General features: G+C 40.5%; 1 protein-coding gene across 6 annotated transcripts in view; it reads right to left on the bottom strand.

Moving 5' to 3' along the window:
* Ambra1 (autophagy and beclin 1 regulator 1) overlaps nucleotides 1-27549 on the bottom strand; it is a 196660-nt gene that overhangs the window by 146701 nt on the left and 22410 nt on the right. For 4 of the 6 annotated variants that reach the window (XM_042055058.1, XM_042055057.1, XM_038329517.2 and 1 more), the window contains exons 2-7: nucleotides 8904-8948; nucleotides 5471-5724; nucleotides 4930-4988; nucleotides 4410-4593; nucleotides 3169-3341; nucleotides 1306-1372 (exon numbers count right to left, since the gene is read on the bottom strand). In XM_042055058.1, coding sequence (XP_041910992.1) covers nucleotides 1306-1372; nucleotides 3169-3341; nucleotides 4410-4593; nucleotides 4930-4988; nucleotides 5471-5605 — 618 coding nt within the window. In that variant the 5' untranslated portion in view covers nucleotides 5606-5724; nucleotides 8904-8948. The remainder of the gene's footprint in view (nucleotides 1-1305; nucleotides 1373-3168; nucleotides 3342-4409; nucleotides 4594-4929; nucleotides 4989-5470; nucleotides 5725-8903; nucleotides 8949-27549) is intronic. The other 2 variants (XM_038329514.2, XM_038329515.2) reach the window with 1 other exon arrangement.

Consider the following 27549-nt stretch of genomic DNA (forward strand, 5'->3'; position numbering starts at 1 on the left):
AGGTCCTGAAAACTAATCGACTTCAGACTAAAAACCATCATATGGTATTAAATTATTCATTTCTAATTGGCAACATATCTGAATGAATACAATTGGCATAATAATTATTTTATAAAAGGCATCTCTGTGGCACAGAAGCAGTGAGGAAAACAAAACACCAACCAGCCAGAGGCACATGAGTGACAAGCATGATGAAGACAAGTTCTTTCATTCTTTTTTTAAAGATTTATTTTTATTTTATTTTATTATGAGATTTTGCCTGCATGTATTCATTTGTGCCACATACATGTCTGGTACCCCAGAGATCAGAAGAGAGTCGGCTAGCGTAGAGCTGGAGTCACAGACAGCTGTGAACTGCTGCCTGCCTGCTAAGAATCAAACCAGGGCCCTGAAAAACAGCAGGTGCAGCTCCAGCTCCAGCTCCAGCTCCAGCTCCAGCTCCAGCTCCAGCTCCAGCTCCAGCTCCAGCTCCAGCTCCAGCTCCAGCTCCAGCTCCAGCTCCAGCCGCCTCACCTTTTGTCTGTTTGTTTTCCAGATTTACTTTTAGGAGCTGGAGAGATGGCTCAGAGGTTAAAAACATTGTTGCTTTTGGCAGAGAACTGGTTCCCAGTATCCACATGGTGGTTCACAACTGGCTTAATTCCAGTTCTAGGAGATCTAATGTCCTCTTCTAGCCTCTGTGGTCACTGCACACACAGTACAGACACACATTCAAGCAAATTACCCACACAATATTTAGACACATTATGGCTGGTTGGTTGGTTGGTCTTGTATGTGTCTGTGGGTCTCTGTACACATCTGACCAGAAAAGGGCATTAATTCCTCAGAAATAAAGTTATGGACAGTTATAAGCACCTAACATGGGAACTAAGAATGGAACTCAGGTCCTTTTCAATAGCAGTATGCTACTCTTAACAACTGAGACATTTCTCCAATGCTGACAAGGTTTACTTCTCATGATACAGTCACAAGGAATAGAGAACTGATTCTCCTGTCAAAACCCTGTTGGTAACTTTTGACGATCTCATTAGAAAATAACTAAAATCTCAATGGAAAAACTACTGACGTATTAAGAATTAAATTATAACTAGAATTATATTTTAATAATAATAAATATAATATCTAATAGACATATAATACTAAAGAAAGAATAATATTATCAGAATTATAGTTCAGAGAGAGTTAGAACTGCTGGATTCTGTTTTTGTTTTTTGAGACAGGGTTTCTCTGTAGCTTTGGAGCCTGTCCTGGAACTAGTTCTTGTAGACCAGCCTGGCCTCAAACTCAGAACTGCTGGATTCTTACCTGCTGATTAGAAGGGTTAACGATTGCTGTCAGTAAGTAGTGTCCAAGTGGATCAAATCTAACCAGACTGAAATCACAAAAGAAAAGTAGAGAAAAACAAATGTTAACTGAGAAATGGCGCCAGACAGCCCACTTCATGCTTTCAAAACTTTCTTCCCTCTCTGTCTCTCTCTCTCCTGGAGATAGTCTATGTAGCCCAAGTCACATTCAAACTCACAAATGTTCTTGCCTCAGATTCCTGTTTTAAAGACATTAAAATAAGGCTTACGTTGCTTCCTAATGTAAAGAAATATGTATTAATAAAGAGATTTCACTTTCCTTTTTAAATTTACTATTTAATTTTATGTGCATTGGTGTTCTGCCTGCATGTATATCTTTTTGAGGGTGTCAGCTCCCCTGGAACTAGAGTTACAGACAATTGTTGTGAGCTGCCACGTGGGTGCTGTGAATTGAATGTGGGTCCTCTGGAAGAACAGTAAGTGCTCTTAACCGCTGAGTCATCTCTCCAGCCCCCCACATTCTTTCTTTTTTTGAGACAGGGTCTTATATATCCCAGGCTAGCTTACACATCAACACACAGTTGTAGATGACCTTGAACTTTTGATCCTCCTGCCTCTATCCACCCAGTGGGATTACAGGTGTGTACCAACACACTCACTTTATGTGGTCCTAGGGATCAAATTCTGAACTTCACTCGTGCAATACAAGTCTATACCAACTGAGCTACATCTTCAGGCCATGATTTCAGTTTTGAAAATCACCCAGGTTTGCATCACAGTAAGCAGCTACACTAAATATGCATTTGTCTAACAGGGAAGAGCCCATTGAAGTGGTAGGTCAGAATGCTGTCACGCAGATTCAGGTCTCCCTTCACTCACCTATCACACTGGCAAAAAATTTAGCACCCAGAGACAATAAAGTATCAGTATCAAGTGATATGGCTGAAATCTAGAAAAAGCCTATATCCAGCCATAAAACTGTTAAAAAAATACCCAAAGAAAACAATGTATCCAGTCTAATTTAGGCAACAGATGTCTTGATTTTGTAGTGCTGAGAACTGAATCCAAGGTCATATATGTAAGAGCTGACAATCTCATTACATCTCAAGCTCAATTACGGTTTTGGTATTTTTTTTTTTTTTTTTTTTGCTTCTTTGTTACTATTTTTTCAAGACAGGGTCTCACTATGTAATTTTGGCTATCCTGAAACTTGCTATGTAGACCAGGCTGGCCTTGAACTCACAGAGATCACCTGCCTCTGCTGCCCAAGTTCTGGGATTAAAAGTATACATCACTACAGCCAGACTGATATTTTGGTTTTTTTGAGACAGGGTCTTGCTAACTAATTCAGGAAGGCGTGAGACTCCCTGTGTAGCCCAGGTTGGTTATGAACTCAAGATATGCCTATCTTAAATATCAGAATCCTGAGATTACAGACGTGTGCCACCATACCCGCAGCCACCAAGTATACTTTGATCTCAAAAGATAAATAAGTATAGTTAACAGATTTGATATATTTATATTTCTATTTTGCAATTTAATAAATATAAATTGCCAATAGTGAGCAAGCAGCCATCAAGCTATCTTAAATCATCCATATATTTTTGAAAGTCTTCCCAAAAGGTAATCCCAAATGCAGACAGCTCTGAACCTAAGTAAGATTCTACCTAATAACTCTGATTTGTAGAGACCACAAGATGAGGACAATAAAGGGCAGGCAAGAAACAAAATGAACTGTTTCTGGGAGTGGTGATAACAAACCACCCTGAAAAGGACTAATGAGTTCCCTAAATTAGGATAAACAGCCTGTCTCCTGAGATGACAGCAGTTGTAATGTTCTAGCATGTCAGTCTGGTGCACTTACCGGACGCGCTCCATCTCACTAGCTGTCTTCACTACAGCAAAGGGCTCCCGCCGACTCCAATCCCAGAAGTGGATCTCATTGGCAGTGGCAATCAGTAGGAGTTGAGCCGTAGGATGGAAGGCCAAGGATGCTATGGCATTGTTGCTATCTGTGAACCAGCTTTCACTGCCACCCTGCAAATGAACCAATCCCAAATATTCTCAGATTATAAACTGCCAATAGATGAAGAATCCACTTCAAGAAAATTACACTGAAGACTTAAGTATGATGGCTCACAGCTATAATCCCAGCACTTAGGAACCTAAGGCAAGAAGACTGCCACAAATTGTGAGACTAGCCTGTTCTACATAGGGAGTTCCAGGCCAACCTGGACTATATAGTGACACCTTGTCTCAAAAACAAAAAAAAAAAAACAAAAAAAAAGAGGCAAGGGGGAAAGGGAGGGGAGGGAGGGAGGGAGGGAAAAAGAAAAAGTCCAATAAGGAGTCACACAGCTCAGGGGTAGGTTACATGCTTTACAGGGATGAGCCCTGGGTCTGAGTCCCGAGGGTCTATCTCCATTTGCAGCTACTGTCTTTATCAAAGCACAGCAGTGCAGCGGTATTGACTTTAATCCCAGCACTCAGAAGGCAGAAGCATGTGGATCTTGGTCAGTTTGAGGGTGGCCTGGTCTACATAGTAAGTTTTAGACCAGCCAGGGATAAACAGCAAGACCATTTAAGACAAAATAATTTTCACAAAGTTTACTTTAAACATGTCCTCTATGAATTAATGTGTAAGAACAGCAATGTATCAGTGCCAATAATTTAAGAAAAATATTACTGTCTTCAAGTCAATTACAAGGCCTCCACTCAGTTCTTGTTTCTGACACCTGTGAAAAGTCCAGCTTGGTACAAACAGTTCAGAGCAACTCACTAGCCAATCATTGAGACAAGCAGCATCTTGCTTTGATGAGCATGAACAGAGTGATCTAAGACAGTGGAAGTCCATACTGAACTCATTTGAGAGCCTCCTTCCAAACAATGTTAAATAAAACAGATAGGAGAAAATGTTAGTATGTCTACTTTATAGTGGAGAAGTAGGAACTAGCAACGTCCATCTATCAAGTGAGCAGTAACTATCATAGACTCAGATTAAGTCCAAGAGGGCGGTTAGTTTCTCAACCAGAAGTAAGAATCCAAAGGCAAATACGTCTGTGTTTAAAATACCAAAGAAAAAAAGAAGCCTAAGAAAATACTTACATGTAAATCCCAAATCCTAACTTCCCCATCTAGGCAACCAGAAGCAATAAGGCCTGAGATGGTGGGGTGAAAAGTGACACACCATGGCGTACGGCGGTGTCCAATCAGAGAGTGAACACACTTGCCAGTCTTAACCTCTGTGATATAGATGTTATGGTTCACATGTGTGGATGCCAAGAGAGTCCTAGAGAGTCAAAATGTAGACATAATTAAGAAACATTGGCAGAGAAACGAATTTTACCAGTTTTGAACCACAAAAACTGACACTATTCCCTAACTACAAATAAATTAAGATATGCCTGTTAGGCAATTTGTCTATACGCAACAGAAATATTCTGATTTTTAAAGTCTTCTAGTTTTGACACAGTGCTCCCGTTCATACACAAATATATGTACACATGCATATATACACATCTTCATATATTCATCCAGTGCTTCAGAGAATCTCTAGGAATGAATCTGGATGATCACGCTAAGTCAAGAGTACAGAAAGCTTAAGCTACAGCTAAGTGTTAGGTACCTGTCTGGACTGAAGGCCAGTAAGAAGGTCGAGCGTGGACTATCAGGCAGTTCTACTCTCTGGGAGAAAAATAAATAAATGAATAAATAAATAAATAGACAGCATGATTTATAAAGTAGGTCTTACTCTGACAGAAGCTATTCTAGATTTAGTACAGACTAAAACTATAAAGACAATGATCAAGTTATAAATCAAGATAAATCTAAATTCAGGAAAAATGTCTACTCTACAGGAAAAAATATTTCTAGTCTTAGCTTTCACATTATAAACCAATTCCCCAGCCGGGCGGTGGTGGCGCACGCCTTTAATCCCAGCACTCGGGAGGCAGAGGCAGGCGGATCTCTGAGTTCGAGGTCAGCCTGATCTACAAGAGCTAGTTCCAGGACAGGCTCTAGAAACTACAGGGAAACCCTGTCTCGAAAAAAAAAAAATTCCCCAAACTAGCTGTATCAAATCTCATAAAGAAGATAAAATACATTCTCACTCTCTGCCATAATCTACTCTAAGGTGCCACCTTATTGTCATCCCCACAAATCCTTACCTTGCCTTCCCATTTCATCCACCGTGTCTTATCTTCTACCAGCTCCTGCAGAAGCCGCTGCGCACCCATGGCACGAGTGCCCCGTTCTCGGCCCCAGAGGATCCGTACAGCATTCTTCTCTGGGACAACCTTCATGGTGCTCAGGAGCCACTGTCACACCAGGGAGCAGAACTAAAGGAGCAAATAATAGCTCCACACACAGAAGCAGCTAAAATGAGGCCATTCAGGTCCTTGTCAGCTGTCTTCATGGAAATCTAAGGAATGAGGAACAATGCCAAATAATGCCTACAATTTCCATGCAAACACAAGTCTAGCTCAAAAGAGAAAGTGTCCTTTCCTATTTAACTATGGCTACCAAGAAAGGGACTTCTGAGGTTTCTCTTTCAAAAATATTTCATCTTGTCATATTCCTTCTATAGCCCTACTTTACATATGAAAAACTGAACATTTCCATCAAAATTATTCAGTTCTTAGTCTTTTTTAAAAAGATTTATTTATTATGTATACAGTATTCTCAGTATTCTATCTGCATTTATGCCTGCAGGCCAGAAGAGGACACCAGATCTCATTACAGATGGTTGTGAGCCACCATGTGGTTGCTGGGAATTGAACTCAGGGTCTCTGGAAGAGCAGCCAGTGCTCTTAACCTCTGAGCCATCTCTCCAGCCCCAGTTCTTAGTCAGAAAAACTTTGCTCGTAATAAAAATGACGAAGACCTCCGACTGAAAACAAAAGGTGGGGTTGTGGACAGGGCCTAGTGGTACAGGCCTGGGCTCAATCCCTATTACAACAGAAAATAAACACCTAGGAAGCGTTAGTTCAGATCCCTAGAGCCCAAGTAAAAAGCCAGGCACAGCAGTATACAGCCTGCTGCACTGAGAAATAGAGACAAGTAGATTCCTGGAATGTACTAGCTGGCTAGCCTAGTAAAATCAGTGAACTCCAGATTCAACGAGAGGTCCTGTCTCAAAAAATTAGGTGGAGAGCAACTGAAAACAATGCCTAGTATCTATCTCTAGTTTGAATGAGAGTAGGCCCCACAGGCTCATATATTTGAATGCATGGTCCCTAGACAGTAAAACTATTTTGGAGGATTAGGAGGTGCAGCCTTGTTGAAGCAGATGTGTCACTGGTAGTGAGCATAGAGTTCTCAAATGCCAAGTCTAGGCCCGGGTGTACATGCACCCCTCTCTCTCTCTCTCTCTCTCTCTCTCTCTCTCTCTCTCTCTCTCTCTCTCTCTCTCGCTTATAAATCAGATATAAACTCTGCCTGGTGACATGCTCCCCACCGTGATGGTCATAGAATCACGCTCTGAAACTGTAAGCAAGCCCCCAATTGAATGCTTTCTTTTATAAGTTGCTGTGGTCATGTGACTCTTCACAGCAATAGAACAGAGCCTAAGATAAATACAAACATGTACACATACACATACCACATATACACAATAACAAACATAAATAATCAGGCTGGGCGTGTAGCTCAGTGGGAGAGCTCCTATTTAGCATGAGACCCTGTATTCAATTTCTAGCACTATAAAAAAAAAATCAGTAATACTTTAAAATACTTTGGAAAATCACAGCACAGTGACTTAGACAAAAATTTTGCAGAAGGGCTGGGGATGGGGGGCTATAGCTCAATAGTAGAATGGTAGTCTAGCATTTCTAAAGCCCTTGATTTTGTCTTTAGCACTGAAGGTGAGGAGGGAGAGAGAAGGAGAGGAGAGGAGAGGGAGGGGGACAGATTAAAAAACACAATGGTTGTCTGAGTGGTAACAATACAACATTTTTAAAGACAAAATTCATATAGTTCAGGCTGCCCTCAAACTATGCAGCTTAAACTTCTCATCCTCCTGAGTCCACTTTCCTAGGGCTGGGATTACAATCTATCACCATGCCTAGTTTATGTGGTGCTGGGAACTGAACCCAGAGCTTCTTTCTTTCATCCTAGGTAAGCATTCTACCAACCAAGTTATATCCCCATACCTGTGGCTTGATAATTTTAAAAGCTGGTCTACTTCAGTTTCTGTTGTTTGGTTTTTAAGACATGGTTTCTCTGCATAACAGCCTGAGCTGTCCTGGAACTCACTCTGTAGACCAGGCTGGCTTCAAACTCAGAGATGCCTGTCTCTGCCTCCTGAGTGCTGGGATTAAAGGCGTGCACCACCATGCCCAGCTCTACTTCAGTTTTTTAAGACAGAGGTTATACAGCCCAAACTGGCCTCCTGTTCCTACTGATACTGGGATTTCAGACATAAGGCACTATGCCTGGCTTCTTTTTGCTTTTTAAATTTCAAAAGTAGTAACTCTCAGAGTGGGTCATAGTTGCACAAACCTATAATCAGAGCATTTGTGAATCTGAGACAAGATCAAGGCTTTGAAGCCCGATCAGGAACTTTTCATGAAAAGTTCAAAGACATCCTGAGCTGCAGAGCAAGGCCTTGTCTTAAAATAAAAGGAGAGGAAGGTGGCAAGATGGCTCAGCAGGTAAAGGTACTTGCCACAGAGACCTAAGTTTGATCCCCATAACCATTGTAAAAGGTAGAAGGAAAAAAACCACCTCACAAAGTTGTTCTCTTACACACACACACACACACACACACAAAATAAAAACTCTGAAAGTAAAATAAAACAAAGGAGGAAGTAACTGCTTATTATAAGAGTCAAACAATAACTTCCTCCTTCCATTTCTCAAACAGCTGCAATCTAAAGAGCACACAATCAGATGTATCCAAATACAGACAAAGGAAAAATATTTACAGCTTGTGCTGAAGCCGTTTTCTTCCTCTAATAATGGATAAGGTCAGAAAGATTCCAGAGTAAGGCAAGCCCCAATTTCCTAAGCCCATACAGTCAGACAAGATGATCAAGGCTTTGAAGCCAGACCAGGCTACAAGACAAGTTCCAAAATATCCTGAGCTGCAGAGCAAGGCCATGTCTTAAAATAAAAGGAGAGGAAGGTGGCAAGATGGCTCAGCAGGTAACAGTACACTACAAAGTGTCAAATACAAAACTCTGATTCATTCTCATGCTATAATTCTTACCATGCTTTGTTTTGTTTTTGTTTGCTTTGCTGTGTTTGGGTGTTGAGGCTTGAATTCAGGACCCTGAGTTTGTTTAGCAAGCACTGTACCACCACGACACACCCCAGCCTCTCTTCACCAACTAGTAAACCACAAAAATATATACACAGTAAAAATGTTAACAAAAAGTTGAGGCCAACCTCCAGAGTAGATTACAGCTAAATAACAGAAGGAAATGATCGCTTTGATGACTTGTACAACTTAGATTAGAAACAAAATTTTAGGTGTGAACCCTCTGTTCAAACTAACAAATACTTGAACTATTTCGTACCTTTTACTACTAACCAAGAAGGTTCGAGAAAAACAGCACTAACGTTCACCTTAACTCTGTATTGAAACCATAATTATCTTACCTAATATAGAAAGCTTCAGAAGAAACACTTTGAAAATCCTTTGACCTAACAATGCAATAAAAAGTACAAGTAAGTCATTTATAATCTCATAACAACTGTAGACACAGTAGCAGCAGTCCCCTTGGCTTGTGTGGGGTGGGTGTGTGTGCGTGTGGGAGCACACGTCAAGTCACAGCATAACCTGCAGCAGTCAGTTCTCTCTTTTAACCCTGTGAGTTCCAGGAATCAAATTTAAGTCATTAGGCAGCAAGCACCTTTACCCCTTGAACAACTTCATTGGCCAGGTCCATTCTTTAAAACAGTAAAATAGAATAAAGGGGTAGAGAGATGGTTCAGCAGTTATGAGCATTGGCTGCTCTTCCAGAGGACCTGGGTTCAGTTCCTAGCACTCACATGGCGGCTCACAACTCTGTAACTCCAGTTCCAGGGCTTCTGACATCCTCACACAGACGTACATGCAAGCAAAACAACAATGTTCAAAATATAAATTTAAAAAAATTTGCCTTTCTGTTCTCATATAACTCAAAAGGAAAAACAAAGAATATGTTACAAATATTGTATAATCCAAAGAACCATGATATAACATTAAGTTCCTACAGGAATCAAAACCAGAATGAGTTCCTACAAATATCAAGACAACTAAAAAGCTAAACATCAAGTTCACTAAAAAGGGCAGGCAGTGGTAGCAGAGGCAGGCCGATCTGAGTTCGAGGTCAGTCTGCTCTACAGTGAGTTTCAGGACAGCTAGAGCTACAAAGAGAAATCCTGTCTCTCCCCTCCCACTCCCTGCCAAAAAAATTACTGAAAAGCATGTCTATCAATTCCCAGGGAACCTAAATTCAAGAGTTCAAACCAGTCTGACTGACTAGTGGGCAGAAGTGAAGAGGCATCTAGAACAGTGTCTGTGCCATTGTGAAGTCCCCCAAATAACTGCTTAATCATAAAAAGCTGTATACAAGTAGAAGAGAAAATGACAAACACACACACACACACACAAATCAGTGTCAACATTCCAACCCAATTAAATAAACACATAAAACTAATCATTCAAAAAGATAAAGTGAGGGGGCCGGGTGGTGGTGGCACACACCTTTAATACCAGCACTCGAGAGGCAGAGGCAGGCAGATCTCTGTGAGTTCGAGTCCAACCTGGTCTACAAGACCTAGTTCCAAGACAGACTCCAAAGCTACAGAGACTCTGTCTTGGGGGTGGGGGAGGGGAGAAAGAAAAGATAAAGTGTGGGGAATTACCTTCACAGATTTTCTCTGCCATTTAACTACTCTACAAGAATCATCTAAAGTATGCCACAGCTCACTAGGAACTAAAAGTTACAGGTCCTTCTTGCAATTTCATCATCTAAGCCAATGAAATTCTTCCACCTTCTAGTTAATATTTTTGGTGCTGGGTGGCAGTGGTGCACGCCTTTAATTCTAGCTCTCAGGAAGCAGAGATTGGCACAGTTCTGTGAATTCGAGGCCAACCGGTCTACAGAGCAAGTTCCAGGATAGTCAGGGCTACAAAGAATCAAAAACAAAACGAAACAAAAACAAGAAACAAGAGGTCAACCTAGCCAACAAACCTAATTTCAAGCCAGCCAGAACTACTCCTTAAGACTCTGTTTCAAACCAACCAACCTATACAGAGTAGGGGGGAAAAAGACTTTGGGTAAGTCACTTAAAACCTTTGAGACTCAGGGTCCTCCTTCTCTGTAAAATTGTTGTAAGGCTCCAGGTAAGTACAGAGATGTGGAAGTGTTGATGTTCACTGCTGTTACCAGTTGTCATTATTAGTGAATCCTCCTAAATTCACTACGGTTCCCAAGAATAAGGCCAAGGAAACCCACAGGTGCCACAATTTCTCAAAGTAGCAAATTTCTAAAAAACATTTCAAAGGTAGTTAGCAAACAACAAAGCAAAACATATTCAGAGAACAAATAAAGTAACTGTTTAGTAGCAAGGTAGTGCTGGCACCCACCTTTAATCCCAGCGCTTGGGAGCTAAAGGCCAGCAATCTACAAAACGACTTAAATTTATTCTAGAACAGCCAGGGCTACACAGAGAAACCTTATATCAAAAAGCCTAAAAAAATAAAGACTGTGTGTGTGGCCAAAATGATTAAATGCAACTAAGACTATCTCCACATCCATAAAATAAGGCAAAAAGAATTGAAATTAGGAGTGTAACATAATAGTAGAGAATATATGCTTTTTAGCACACTAAAAGAACCAGGCTCAATCCATAACAGCAAACAAAACAAACACTAGAAGCAACAACTTAACAACTGTACCTACAACGTAACTAATTCTTTAGACACACACACACACACACACACACACACACATCTGTCTGTAGAAAAGCTGAGTGTGGTGGTGCGTTCCTATAATACCAGAACGTGGGAGGCAGAGGCAGACAGTTCTAGGCCAAGAAGGGCTACACCATGTCTCAAAAGAGACCCTGTCTTTAGAAAATTAATTAATATTTTTTAACATTTTAAAGTATGTTGTCTTTGTGCATTGCAGGAGCGTGGACAAAGTAAGTGCAGTTGCCAGTGATGTCCAGAAGAGGACATCGAATCCTCTGTGGGTAGTTTGAAGGAGCTGAAGGAGGAGGTCATCCTGTGAGCACGCAGGTGCTCAGAACTGAGATCAGGTCATATACAAAAGCAATATGACTGCTGAGCCATCTGACAAGCTGGTCTTCTCTTATAGCATTTGGAGACTGTGATTCCAAAAATTAAAACCCCTTCAGCTGTTTTCTAACAACTTCCCCCAGCTCCCTAGGGAGCCAAGAATGACTATGAACTTCTATGAACTATGATCCTCCTGCCTCCACCTCCCCAATGTATCAGCACACAGTTTTCAGTGCTAGAAATTAAACCTAGGGTGAGTTTCACACATGTTAGGCAATCACTCTACTAACTGAGTTGCAGGCACCCCAGCCCCCTGCTTAGCTGCTAATAGAGTTCAATTTCCTCATTTATTTAACTGTTAATGTGTCTGCCACCTGAATATGTACATGAAGACAAAAATCTAAGAATAAAATCAGCCATATTCAGTAATATATAGGTTTTAATCCAAGATTTAACTCTTGGGGAAAAAAATTACAATCTGGGGCAGGTGACATGGCTCAGCAAATAGTAGCACTCCTGCCAAGTCTGACAGCCTGAGTTCAAACCCTAGAGCCACCTCAACAAAGGCTGTCCTCTGGCCTCTACAAATGTGATATAGCATCTGCATGTGCGAGTATATACACAATGCATAAAATAAATTTTAAAATAAATGTAATAAAATTTGTATGTAACAAATGCTCACAGAGATAACATACAAATAATAATAAAATAATCCTAAATCTTTTTATTTTAAATCTTGAGCTGGTTAGATAGCTCAATGGTTCAATAACTGTATAGACTTCATGAAGCCGTGGGTTGATGTCCAGTACCATCAAAAGAAAGATAAATTTAAAAAATTCTTTAAATAACCTAAGATCACTTGCATAACTAAAGTTCTCCCAACAACTGGAAAATTAACTACAAAATGTCAAGTCTTTAATTAGAGGCCTAAAAGTGGTCTGGTGCTTTACAGAACACCATGTGGGTGGAGTTTCTACACAGAAGTTTTTCTATAATTGGAAGCTTTGTTTTCATCAGCAGGACCTTACTACAAAGCACACTATAGGACAATTCAAACAACACTATATAGAACCAAAATCTAAAAAGCACCAAACCCCTCATTATCATATCTGTCTCTTGTCAGTCTTTTACACTAGACTAAATTTAGGGGAGAAACAGAATTTTGGGAAACAAAACAATTCAAAACTATAAACAAGTAAACAAGTAGCCAATTCTGAAGGCAAACTCACCCAGAAGTAGGAGAACTATTATCATGAACCGTGTTTCTACTGAAAGATATTTTAGGAGACAAAGTACTAACTGTGATTGAATCTAGATGGACAAGTTACATGCAATGTCATTTTAATCATAATTTCTAAGCTAGAAACAGTGTAGTATAGTCATACAGATGAGAGACAGGCAGATAAACACATCCATGTTAACAGCAGCTGATTAAATCCCAGTTCTAAGTGTTGGGCGTGTGGTTAGTCCAATGCTATTAAACTTTCCTGCTGCACAGGAAGTCAACACTGAAAAAAAGGAGTTTAATCCCAGCAGTTGGGAGGCAAGGCAGACACAGGCGGATCTCTGAGAGTTCGAGGTCAGCCTGGTCTACAAAGAATTCCAAGAGAGGCGGCGGGGGGCGGGGGGGGGGGGGGGGGGGGATGTGGCGCACGCCTTTCATCCCAGCACTCGGGAGGCAGAGGCAGGCGGATCTCTGTGAGTTTGAGGCCAGCCTTGTTTACATAGTGAGTTCCAGGACAGCCAGGGCTACAGAGTGAGACCCTGTTTCAAAATAAAAAAAAAGAAAGAAAGAAAGAAAGAAAGAAAGAAAGAAAGAAAGAAAGAAAGAAAGAAAAACCACAACAGGCTTCTCTGAGTTCTAATTCAAAAAAAGTAATTCTTCCTGCCTTTGTATGCAAAACTGTTAGCAGACTTGCCCTGAAACTCTAGACATTCTCAATTTCTCTACAGACCTCTCCCTCAATACAGCTCCTTACAGCCTTCTCCTGCCCAGTTTTTCTGGATCCTAACTCAAAAAGCATGACTCTCCCTCCTCCTCCTCTTTCCTCTTCCACATGGTCTAGCAACAGAGTTCCTGGATTCAACCAGATGGCCTAAATTCAACTCCCAGCGTAGGATTTTTCTAGGTGTGGCAGCATATTATCTAATATCAGCACTCACTCATGAGGCAGAGGTGAGGAAATTTCTGTGAATCTGGGACCAACCCAGTCTCCACATCAAGCTCCTGGCTGGGACGGAGGGGTTATCAAACTAATAAAACAGTCCTCAAAGGGCTGGAAAGATGGCTTGGTGGCTAAGAGCTCTGACTATTCTTCTAGAGGACCAGGTTGGGTTCCCAGCACCCACATGGCAGTTCACAACCATCTGTAATTCTAATTCCAGGAGATCCAATAGTCTCTTCTGATTACCACAGGCACCATGCATGAATGTGGAACACATACATATACATGGGCAAAATCCTTCATACACATAAAATAACTTTTAAATGGTCCTCAAGTATGAACATGGTATATATTCAAACAGATAGGCAAAAAACCCTCATACACATAAAATAATTTTTAAATGGTTCTCAAGCATCAAATAAATGAACAAATAAAATCCTACAAAAAAGTATCTACTGTAGTATGCTCAAAACCATTTCAAATTAAACTTTTTATCAGAGTCATCTTTTTTCTCTTTTGACATATTAAAATTCATATTACCATATATTAAGAAATGAAAACTTGTCGAGCAATGGCGGTGCACGCCTTTAATCCCAGCACTCAGGAGGCAGAGGCAAGCGGATCTTTGTGAGTTCGAGACCCACTTGTTCTACAGAGCAAGTTTCAGGACAGGATCCAAAAGCTACACAAAGAACCCCTGTCTTGAAAAACCACAAAAAGAAAAAAGAAATGAAAACTTTAAAGTGGAAGATTATCTTTCTAACCATGTGGTTACTACAGGATTGATAATGAAAAGATAAAAAATTCATAAAACATAAAATGTACAGTTTGTAAAATTACTTGAAAATGTTTTTTTTTTCAGAGACGAGGGTAGATAATAGTTGTTTAAGAAGATGGCTACACAAATTTAAAGAATCTTAAACAATAAATAAAGGTCAATAAAGATTATCTACTCGGTAAGTAGCAGCGCACACATCTGATGCAAGTTAGTATGTCAGCTACATAAAGTACTATGAAAATAAACAGCAAGAGTATTCTTCATATTCTTAATCCAAAATATTCTGCATTTACTGTCTATATGCCTCAAATAGATATTACCTCCAATAGTATGAGGTAACAGTTACAGTAACAGCTAACATTGTTATGTGCCAGGCTCTGACCTTAGCACTTTGCATAGCACTTGTTGGAAGTAAGGCGCTACAGTGTGTCAGGTTGACTTTCAGGTTATCCTCCTCCTGCTCTCTGTCTCATATGCTTCAATTGTAAATTTGTAAATTCACAAAGGAACTTCTTCATAATCTCATAGCCCCACCCAAACGTGAAATGCAAAAAAATCATTCCTAGAGTAGAAGATTCATAATTTGAACCCAGAAAACCTGATGAGTCACTGTCAAAAAAAAAAAAAAAAAAAAAAAAAACACCTTAAGCCTGATCTACACAGTGAGTTCCAGGACTGCCAAGGCTACACCGAGAAACCCTGTATCTAAAAAAAAAAAGTAAAGAAAAAACTGACCCCAGTAAGTCTGACACCAAAATCTACATACCTAATTACCACAGGAAGACAGTCACCTACAACTGTTTCCAAGTTCATGTGCTAGCCTGACACTCCATATATTATACTAACCATGTTCCACTCACTTCATGCTTTATCAACTGCTAATCTGTATACTTTATATTTTTAGTGTTCCTTTCCTCAGAGGTCAAAAACACATGGGGCTGGGTGAGTGACTCATCTGCAGAGTGCCTGCCATGCAAGCTGTGAGGACCTGAGTTAGAGCCTCCTAGCACCCATTTATAAAAGTGCATGGTAGTATACACTGGTATTCCCAGTACTGGAGGTAGGATGGGGTGGAGATGGGGCAAAGACTGGAGAGTTCCAGGGGCTTACTGGCTAGCTAGTCTAGACCAATTCGTGACTTCCAGATTTAATGGGAAACCCTGTCTCAAGAAAGTGACGGAAGGTAACACCCAACATTTATCTCTGATCTCCATGAACAAACCCACATGAACACAACACATACATACACACAAAGAAAACAGAAGCAAAAGAAAAGCAGACAATTAAAATTAAAGAATGGCCAGGTGGTGGTGGGGAACGCCTTTAGTTGCTGCATTTGGGAGGCAGAGGCAGGCAGATCTCAGAGTTCTAAGTTTGAGGCCAGCCTGGTCTACAAAATGAGTACCAGAACAGCCAGAACTATACAAAGAAACCCTGTCTTCAAAATCAAAACAGGGGCGGGGGAGGGGAAAGCCGGGCAGTGGGGGTGCACGCCTTTAATCCCAGCACTCGGGAGGCAGAGGCAGGCGGATCTCTGTGAGTTCGGAGCCAGCCTGGTCTATAGAGTGAGTTCCAGAACAGTGAAACCCTGTCTTGGAAAAAAAAAATTTAAAAATGATGCTAGATGGCCCACATATGTCATCATGACAAGCCAAGCCTGAGCTATATTTATGAACAAAACAAGGCTTGGTCTCAAAAAGTAAAACAGAAAATAGAACAAATTATGCTGAGAAAAAAATAAAAATCATTCTTGTGCTCTTTCTCAGAAATTCAGGTAATAGTTTTTTTCAGAGAACAGAGAAGTTAAGAACATTTCACCAAAAAGTAATCAGCCTTTAACTTTGAAATCTCTTAAGTACAATAAGGGGACAGTCATGAAAGTCTGTTATTATGTATTTACCATAAAATCCTACTATCATCCTGATAAAAATGAGAATAAGTGCCTATTGGAAAGTAGAAATAAATACCACAGTAAATTTACTTTCACCTGACAATGAGAAGACAGACTTTCAGAATATTTGTTACACTGTAGGAAATGTGTCACTGTGATTGGTTTAATGAAGAGCTGAATGGCCAGCAGTGAGGCAGGAGCAACAAGTGGGCTATCCAGAGAGAGAGTAAGAATCTAAGGCATGTGGATCACGCCAATGAGACCGTAAAGACGGTGGACATATGCTACAGAGCAGAGGTAACCTGTCCATGTGGCAGAACATAGGTTAATAGAAACAGGTTATAAGAACTAGTGGGACCAGCCTAAGCTAGTGAGTAGCCAAGTTTTCATAATTAATAAGTCTCCATGTCGGGCTGGAGAGATGGCTCAGAGGTTAAGAACATTGCCTGCTCTTCCAAAGGTCCTGAGTTCAATTCCCAGCAACTACATGGTGGCTCACAACCATCTGTAATGGAGTCTGGTGCCCTCTTCTGGCCTGCAGGCATACACACAGACAGAATAGTGTATACATAATAAATAAATTAATAAATATTTCTTTAAAAGTCTCCATGTCATTATTTTGGCGGTTGCCAGTTCAAAGATAACTGACAAAAAAGTTTGCTACATTTGGTACCCAATTGGAGGCATCTAGATCTACATAGAGCCTGAGAAAGCTGGGGGAAAAAAATTCCAAGTAGGCTTGGTGCTCCTAGCATACAGAGACAAACATCTTTTAAGAGGCCCTGCTACGGGGCACTTGAAAGGGGTTTATGAAAAGATGGCAGTGTGCTGCTCAGTGGCGGGAGACTGGGTAAAAAGGCCTACCACAGCATGAACCTGGAAACGTGCCAGAGCTCAAGTGGGTAGAGCAGCTCCAGGCAGCATACCAGCCGGATGAGGCCAGGCTCTCAGGAACCAGGAAGGTGGAAACCAGTCACTGCAGCAGAGCTCTGCCCAGAGAGAGGACCTAGCAGAGTAAGCTTTGGCTCATGTAATCAGAGAAGGCTACAGACACATACACAGGTTCAGGTGAAGAAAACCTCTGAACAGCTACAGTGTGCTTAATATCGAAGAAAGAAAAGAAAATCGGTATAATCAGTCATAAAAAAAATAGTTTAAAAATAATACAGTGAATTCTTTAAATTCTTTAATATAAAAAGAAATATGTCATGTAAGAATGTGAAATATAGTGCATGAGGATCATGCACTGCTTTGTTACCTTTTCTTAAATGCTAATAAAAAATGACAGCTACTGAAAGATACTGAATTGTGGGGAAAAAAACTGCTAAACTACCCTATACATTTTAAAGATGCCTAATTTCAGAATGGAAGTCAGAAAATATGTTGTGTTGAAGGAGAGGTTATGCCTTTGTTTCCACAGAAAACAAAAGCTATGGATTTCTTCAAACATAATATCAATAAACATAATTGATTTGGTGGAGACCTCCTGAAAATCTTGGCTTAAGACATGAAGGAAAAACACAAGAAAAAATGATGTAGGATTCCTCTGTATGCTGTGAATATGTGCTGCTCTTATTGGTTGATGAATAAAGTTATTTTGTCCAACACCCAGGCAGAATATAGCTAGGCAGGAAATCCAAACAGAGATATGGGGAGAAAGAAGGTGGACTTGCAGAGATGCCATGAAGCCTCCAAAGGAGTAACATGCCAGGGCATCACCAGTAAGCCAGGGCCAATGTAAAGATAGACAGATTAGTAGTAATGGGTTAATTTAATTGCAAGAGCTAGTCAGTAATATACATAAGCCATTGGTCAAACAATTACAATTAATATTAAGTCTCGAAGTGGCTGTCTTTTTTTTTTAAGATTTATAATGTATAGAGTATTCTGCCTGCATATATGCCTGCAGGCCAGAAGAGGGCACCAGATCTCATTATTGATGGTGTGAGCCACCATGTGGTTGCTGGGAATTGAATTCGGGATCTTTGGAAGAGCAGTCAGTGTTCTTAACCTCTGAGTTGTCTCTCCCAACCCCTAAGCGGTTATCTTATAAGTGACCGCAGGGACTGTAAAGCAGAGAGAAATTGATCCACTGGGACAGGGCAAGATGGAGAAAAGCCTCCATTTACATATTTGTTTATGCTGCAATTTGTTTAACTCTGTGAAGCTGTGATTCTTTGCCTGGTGGTCCTAATAAAGAGCTGAGTGGCCAGTAGCAAAACAGGAGCAAGGATAGGCAGGGTGGCAGGCAGAGAGTATGAATAGGAGACATCTGAAAGAGAAGAAGGAGCAAGCAATGAGAGAACAAGACAAAGAGGACCTCAGGGGTCAGCCACCCAGCCACCCACGGAGTAAGAGTGAAAGTCAGATACACAGAAGAAAAGGAACTGAAAAAAAGCCCAGAGGCAAAAGGTAGTCAGGGATAATTTAAGAAAAGCTGGAAAGAAACAAGCCAAGTTAAGACCAGGTACTCATAATGAAGAATAAGCCCCTGTGTGCAATTTATTTAGGAGCAGGATGGTGGACCCCTCAAAAGAGCGAAAAGAGTAAGAGCAAAAACAACACACAACAGGAAAACAAGATGGGTGATGTGTGAGTGGATCCCTTGACATGGGAGCAGCTCTGAGACTGCAGGAGACATGACAGATCTCGGTAGCAAAAGAGTCCCCCATGACTTATTACATGCTATCCTTTCATATGGCAGAATGGAGATTTATGTTACAGTTTGGTTACATAGTTCAAACAGACTTAAAAAGTCAAAAGATGCCTTTTCCCTGCTCAAACATAGAACAAAAATATCTTCAGCTGATTTGTGCACACCACAATTCTACACTTGTGTCAATGCAGATATATGTTACCTTTTAAAGTATATGTGTTTTCAGAAGAAAAAAAAATGGACCAAATGCCAATAAAGACAAGGAGCCCAGCTGATCCAGCCTCTCAGATGCCTGTTGCAGTTTCCTCAGAGTTCTGCATCCAGAACAACTTCAAAGCTGCTAGCTGAGACAGTCCAGCCTCACAGACTATCCAGTTAAGACTTCAGATAAACTTTACATTTTCTCATCACAGCAACTGGACAAAAAGTAATACGGCTAGCTCTCCCAGGACTTGATCATTACCAAAATTTTCTGAGTCCCCTAAAGATGTCATTGCCCCTGAACAACAGGAAGCAGTCTAGAGAACAAGTCACCCACATTCCCAGGAGGTGGGACGGATGGGTTTTGGACATTCAGTGAGCTATGGATGTTTGTCATTGTTTTAGGGGTTTGGTTGCAAGCTGTTACTGGCCATGTTCAGAGAGAAAGCTGAGCGAAGGGGATTAAATTTAGGAATATCTTTCTGAAGAAGAAAAAAGGGGCGATATAGTATAAGAATAGTAAGATAAAAAAGTAGATTATTAAATCTACTTTTAAAATAACTACTAGTCTCAAATATGTATTTTTGTATATTAATACAATTTTAAAGTTATTTCTGTTATACTGTATATATGTTTCTACTCTTAAGGTATTGTACCTGTACAGCTCATTTAAAAATATAATATAAACTTCTAGTTCTTGAAAGTTATTATTACAAACTATTTAGGATAATTAAAAAATACATGTTAGCCGAGTGGTGGTAGTGCATGCCTTTAATCCCAGCACTTGGGAGGCAGATAGGTGGATCTCTATAAATTCAAGGTCAGCCTGGTCTACAAGAGCTAGTTCCAGGGCAGGCTCCAAAGCTACAGAGAAACCCTATCTCAAAAAACAAAACAAAACAAAAATGCAGGTTAGTAGTTAGTCATCTAACAATCAAATTTATATTCATATTAGGTATGTTTTCAAGGTTAAACAGATAAATTTTAAATAGATAGGTGATCTCCAAAACTTCAGAGGCCTACAAAAAATGGCGTTTAAGTTGTTTTAATAAAACAAGGCTTTTCATGACAGTGAGACACATCTGCTCCTGGCAGCACTAATCTATTTCAAAAAAGGATGATGGGCATTAAAGAAACTTCATATGGAATTTGTTTTTTTGTGTACAAAGTCAACCACTGGGCAAGAAACCGTCCTTGCCTCGACTGCTGACAGTATGGTGTCCAAACTGGACAAGCAGGACATAAAAGGTGACTGTGGTTGCTGTGAACTGAACTCAGGACCTTTGAAAGGGCAGCTAGTGCTCTTAACTGCTGAGCCATCTCTCCAGCCTAATTTCTCCGAATTTACTAAATACAAATGGACTGGACATTGTAAATGTAATTCTTACTTGATAATTGCTCTTATTGTATGTAGTTTTATTGTATTGGAGTTAAAACTTTTCCTTTCTATTTAAAACAAAAAGGGGTGAGTGTTATCGGATATCTGTACGCTGTGAAGATGTGTCGCTGTGGCTGCTGTAATAAAGAACTCAACACTCGATAGCTAGGCAGGACTCTGGGCTGAGAGGACCCTGGTGTAAATAAAAGGGGTGGGGGATTTACCAGCAAGACACAGGGAAACAGGTCGTGCAATATGGAGATGAGGTAATCAGCCATGTGGAAGAACATGGATTAAAAATTAAGAGTTAATTTAAGTTATAAGAGCTAGTTGGAAACAAGCCTAAGCTAAAGACTAAGCTTTCATAATTAATATTAGGTCCCTGTGTCATTATTGGGGAACTGGTGGTGCCACAAAGGAAAATCTAACTACATTTGAAAAAGCTTGCTACAATAAACTCCAAACATATGCATATATATACTCGACAGACTATGATTGACCAAACTGTCAAATCAATATAGATCTTTGTCAACCACAAACAACATATATATGCCTGAGAAGAAAAAAAATAAAGCTTTATATATAGTTTTATCCTATTCCCCTTCTCATCAATATGACAGATAAATATGTTGGTGGTCCCTCATCACCACCTGGACTCAAAGATTCTCTACAACGATCCTCATTCTTTCTGCCTGTGAAAGGTTCTCTTCAAGGCAGTTACCAACAATTCCTTACTGTCCCCCATCTCTTCCCCGGGAGTCTACCACTGAGCTCTTCTATGCCCATCAATCATGGGTCTGTAATCTCAGCACACACACACACACAAAAATAAATAAATAAATAAATAAAGGAAGAGGAGCAGAAGATGGCTATCAAAGTGGGAAAAAAAAAGAAGTCATAGTGGCATTTCACTTGTATTTTAATAAATAAAGCTTGCCTGAAGAGCAGACAGTAAAACAACCCCACTGGTCAGTCTGACAGACCAGGCAGTGGTAACAACCACTTTTAGTCCCAGTAGCCATAATAGTTTGCCATAGAAACCAGTTGGTGCATGCCTTTAATCCCAGGCCTTAGAAACAGGAGAAAACAGCTCTCAGTCATAGTCTCATTCTGAGATTCCTGGAGGCAGGATCACCATTTCCGGACTGAAGTTGAGGTTTCAGATCTTCAAGTTGAACCCCAATACCTGTCCCTGAGTTTTTATTAATTGTGCTTCAAAAAGGCATGAAATCCTCTTGGACATTATGGCCAAGTCAGTTAGACATCAGATGGAATGTCTGACTATCAAATGATACCAAAAGGACAGAGAACTGTCTAGACCAGACCGGCCCTGCCCAATCTGTAACCCACTGCAACTTGAGAAATAATAAATCACTGTTATTTTAAAGCCATCTATTTGAGGACATTCTCCACAGAGTTATAAGATAAACTAAATACCTACCTACCTCACACCCAATGCTGACAAACAAGGGCTGTCTGCAAAAACTTTCTACTAAAACTCTAAAAAGAAATTTTCCTAAAAATATGAAAATACATTGAAGTAAGCAAAGTTAGCACAAATTTAATTCTTCCATCAGATAATAGTGCCTTATTAAGATTCATTTTTGGCTCAAGTGTGGTAGCATGTTTGCGATCCTGGCACCTTTGAGGTTGTGGCATGAGAATGGCTGAGTTTGATCTGGAAGAGTTCAAGGCCACCCTGAGATTAAAGGGGGGGATGGAGGAAGAGAGAGAGAACTTTAACCAAGTGTGGTGGCCTTTAATCCCAGCACTCAGAAGGCAGAGGCCAGCCTGGTCTACAGAGTGTAATTTGGGACAATCAGGGCTACACAGAGAAACCCTGTCTTGAAAAAACAAAATAAAAAAAAAAAAAAAAAAAGAACATGGCACAAGGCCATCTGTGCTGGAGTACATCTTTAATTCCAGCACTTGGGAAGGAGAGTCACGTGGGTAGATCTCTGTAAATTTGTCACGGCTGCTCTAGGACTATAAAATGAGACCAGGTATAGCAGTTGGAGTACAGTGGCAGCTCAGGGTAGAGTGGTTTTCTAGCACGTAGGAGGGCTAGCTGCAGGTGTACCTCAGTGGCAGTGCATGGTCATGCCCATGAGCATGCCCAGAGCGGGGCTAGATCCCCAGCATTGCTAAGGGAGGAAAGAAGGAAAAGGAAGAAGGGGAGAGGATGGAGAGACAACAGTAGGGGGTAAGGAAAGGGCACGGAGGAGAAGAAAGGAATGGGAAAAGAGGAGCACCCAGTAAAAGGGCTGCTAACCAAACCCAAGAGACAAAGAATGCACTTTTTTTTTTTTTTTAATCTTACCCAGCCCTCAGTCAATGTGTTTCATATGTAAGTTTACTCCGGGTTATATTACAAGTGCTCTAACCCTGGACAGGTTCTCTGTCTGAAGACACAAACGACATTGCCATTTGACTGTGCTTACTTACTAGAGCTTCTTCTTAAAGTAACTCTCCATGATGGCTCCTAATTCTGAAACACAGGAAAGCTTGTGCTCAAAACAAAGTGTGCTCAGCACTGGAAATAGAATGTCGTAAGATCCAAATTGGAGAATGACGATTTTTCTTACTCCCACTTACCTCAGAAAAATGAAGAAGGAAAAAAAGACCTGGAATTTTATCTAAAAGTATTCTGGGGAAATTATGTTGAGAACAGAACTCCCAAAAACTAAAGGCAGAGCAAGGACAGATAAAGCAACTGAATTGAGAAGAAACTGAAGCTCAATTTTCTGGAAGCTAGAAGCTATCAAAATGTAAAATAAAGGGGCTGGCGAGATGGCTCAGCAGTTAAGAGCACTGACTGCTCTTCCCGAGGCCCTTGGTTCAATTCCCAGTATCCACATGGCAGCTTGCAACTGTCTATAACTCCAGTTCCAGGGAACTGACACCCATGCCAAAACACCAATGTATATTAATTAAAAGAAAGCTGGGCAGTGGTGGCGCACGCCTTTAATCCCAACACTTGGGGAGGCGGAGGCAGGTGGATCTCTGTGAGTTCAAGGCCAGCCCTGGTCTACTAGCAAGTTCCCGGACAGGCTCCAAAGCTACAGAAAAACCCAGTTTCAAAAAAATTAAAAATAAATAAATAGATAAAAAAGAAAAGAAAAAAAATCAATGAGACCAAGAAGTCTATCCTTAATACACAAAAATGGCAAGGGATTTTCCTATTTGCTAGCAAAGAGAAAAAAAGGTAGCTTTTAATAAAGGAATAGCAAAGACAAACACAGCTTATCCTCAGACACAAAGCCTGAAAGAGCTACCTCAGACAGTCCTAACGTCTTCAGCAGCAACATCAGCAGGATGAAGTATAGCCCACTGCAGATCATGAAAGAGCACCTTTTTTAAAAAAAAAAAAAAAAGATTTATTTATTTATTATGTATACAGTATTCTCAGTACTCTGCCTGCAGGCCAGAAGAGGGCACCAGACCCCATTACAGATGGCGTGAGCCACCATGTGGTTGCTGGGAATTGAACTCAGGACCTTTGGAAGAGCAGGCTGTGCTCTTAACCACTGAGCCATCTCTCCAGCCCAAGAGCACATCTTTTTATCTTCTGCTGGCCCATAGGAAAGAGTGCACCTCTCCTTGGGGCACTGCACAACCTCCAGTTCTTAGAAACCCCTGGAGCTAAAGCAGCAGCATTGTGAAAAGCTGTGATAACACTAACCCAGGAATTATTAGGGTCTACAACAGATGGGGTTACTAAACAGACAAGTAAGAAAAACAAAGCCTGGAAGAAGTTAAGAAACTCATCTAGGTTTATTATATGAGTCAAGAGCCAGAGCAAGATTTGAATTCAGCCTTAGCCTTCAGACAGTATCAGGGGCAGACTTCCAGACCTTGGCTCAGTGGATACTGAGTTCAGTGTTCTTCAGTCTTAGAGTCAGCCCAGGTCAGGTTCTTGGCTACACAGAATGGAGGGAAAAAATTTTTTTTTCCCTTAAGGCTTCAGGAAAAGAAGTCAAAATATAAAGTTTCTTAGGCTAAAAGAATCAAATGCTCCTCTACCTTGCCAATCAATTTCTCAGCCAGGCAAAATAAGGCACTGCATTTAAGAACCTAGTCATTTTTAGCTCTGACTAGAAGCAAAATTCTTTTTGCCCAACATTCCAAATTAAGAATACTTGGGGCAGACAAGATGGTTCACTGGGTAAAGGCACTTGCTGTCAAGCCTGATGACCCGAGTTTGACTCTCAGAACCACATGGTAGAAGAGAACTGACTACCACAAGCTGGTCCTCTGACTTCTTTCTGCCCACACATATATACACATGAACCCAAAATAAAAAAAAATATATAAATATAATAAAAGGATACTCAAGGAGAGGGAAGTTTACAAAAGCCAGTAGCCAGTGACTATTTACTAAACACAGATATGAGCTCAGCACAGTTCTAAGCAACAAAGATACAACAGAAAGAAAAACATTGTAACAACTGATAGAACTAAGTATTAACACTTTCAAGTACATTCTAGGAAGAAAATATATGGGAAAATGGTTCACTCACAGCCTTTCAATACAGGGTAGCTGGGGGAGGCCTCTGAGACGACAACTGAATTTAGACGGGCATCTTGAAGAAAAAGCATAAAAAGGTAGATGGAAGAATGAATATATACCAAAGAAGAAAAAGCAAATACCAACTATCCTTGACAGTTGAATTTAGCACGTGTGAGGGCCAATGTTAATGTGATTAGAGCACCATTGACAACAGAGAGAAATACACGAGTGGGTACTAAAATACCATTCCAAGATTTGGATTTTATTAAGTATAATAACTTACTATTAGAGGATTTTAGCCAAAGAAATAACATGATAATGAAAATTTGGGTAAGGACAGACACAATGTAAGACATGATTAACAGATAAACTCAGACAATGTTCTGAAGAGACAGCTGGGGAGCTGAGCATGATGGCAAACACCTGTGATCTAGCACCCAGGAGGAGGGAATGGTAGATCAGGAGTTCAAGAACAGCCTAGGCAATATGAGATACTGTCTCAAAAAAGCAAAGCACAGGACTGAAAAGATGGTTCATTAGTGAAGAGCAAATGCTGCAGAGGTGAGTTTAGTTCCCAGCATGATCGTTACATCTGTAACTCCAGCTGCAGGGAATCTGCAGTCTCTGGCTTCCACAGACACCTGCACTGATAGGTACGTATGCATATACCCACACACACACATAAGTAAAAGTAATAAAATGAAAATAACTTAAAAAATTAAGAGTGAGTCTTAGAGCCAGGAGGTGGTGGCGCACACCTTTAATCCTAGCACTTGGGAGGCAGAGGCAGACAGATCTCTGAGTTCCAGGCCAGCCTGGTCGGAAATACACAAAGAAACTAGTCATGTCTGGAAAAATCACCAAAAAAAATAAATAAATAAAGAATAAAAGAACGAAAGAAAGAAAGAAAGGAAGGAAGGAAGGAGGAAGGGAGGAAGGAAGGAAGGAAGGAAGGAAGGAAGGAAGGAAGGAAGGAAGGAAGGGAAAGAAGGAAAGAAAGAAAAAGAAAAAAATGCAGTGATGGGTACTAATAGTCTCAGGTGGCTTGAGAGAGGAAGATTTTTAAAAAGTGATCCCAAGGTTTGCGACTTGAGTCCCAAGTGCATAGTGAAGCTATTTACTGATGAATCTCAGCCTTACAGGTGGATGGCGTGCAATACTAAAGAAGAAATAATAATTTAGGAAGATTCCATTTTCCTAAAAATGTAAGCCTGAGAAGGCATGAGTGATCCAGAAGAGACATCTACATAACACTAAATTTGAAAGAGCAGTCAAAGCAAGCATCCTGGGTAGGGAATACAGTTCTGTGGAAGTCGTGGCAGAGCGCTCGTCAGTATGTGCTAGGTCTGAGGTCCAATATCCAATACCACAAACCAAAAAATTTTTTTAGAATAAAAAGCATTTTAAAACAAAAACTAAAGCATTCTTACTTCAGAAATAGGGTCAATGAGTCTGGAACGTTAGTTCAGTCCCAAGCCACAAAAGCATGTCCAAAGGTCCATGCTCAGAACTTATGCAAAAAAGCAAGGCATGGGGTACATGCTTATAGTACCGGTGCCGGGAAAGAGGAGATAGCTGGATCCCTGGGAGCTGCTGAACACCAGCCTAGGTTAATCAGCAAGGCCAAGCCTCTGAGAGACGCTGTCTTTAAAAAAGCATGGTAGCTGAACAATACCTAAGGCAGATTTCTAGCCTCCATATGGACATGCACACATGTGTGCACATGTATGCACATACATTCACACAAAATAGTAATATGAAAAGATTCTACATATATGAGCAGAAAACCCCACTATCTATCTAATTTTCTGCCAATTGATAAAATTATGGGATATAACACATTTAAAACATTACCATACATGAGGTAGTACTCAGGGCTTTTCAAGTACATTCATTTTTCACAATACTGTTAAGATAGCTACTACTGAACCAGAGGAGGTGATGCATGCCTTTAATCCCAGCACTCTCTTGGCAGGCAGAACTCTTTGAGTTTGAGGTCAGCCTGGTCTACAAAGCTAGTTCCAGGACAGTTAGGACTGTTTCACAGAGAAACCTTGCCTCAAAAAAAAAAAAAAAAAGATAGTTATTATTATTATTGCCAGTTCACAGATAAGAAAACTGAGCCTTAAACAGACATGGTGGCATACACTTCTAATCCCAACACCCAGAAAGGTAGGGACAAAAAGAGGGGGAGACAGAGAGAGAGAGACAGAGACAGAGAGAAAAGAAAAAGTATAGGACTTAGAGAAGTTAAAAAAACAAGATAATAAAACATTAAACAAGCCGGGCGGTGGTGGCACACACCTTTAATCCCAGCACTTGGGAGGCAGAGGCAGGCGGATCTCTGCGAGTTCGAGGCCAGCCTGGTCTACAAGAGCTAGTTCCAGGACAGGGTCTAAAACTACAGTGAAACCCTGTCTCGAAAAAACCAAAAAAAT

The sequence above is a fragment of the Arvicola amphibius genome, chromosome 5 (genome assembly GCF_903992535.2).
Source record: "Arvicola amphibius chromosome 5, mArvAmp1.2, whole genome shotgun sequence".
In the NCBI taxonomy this organism is placed as follows: Eukaryota; Metazoa; Chordata; class Mammalia; order Rodentia; family Cricetidae; genus Arvicola; species Arvicola amphibius.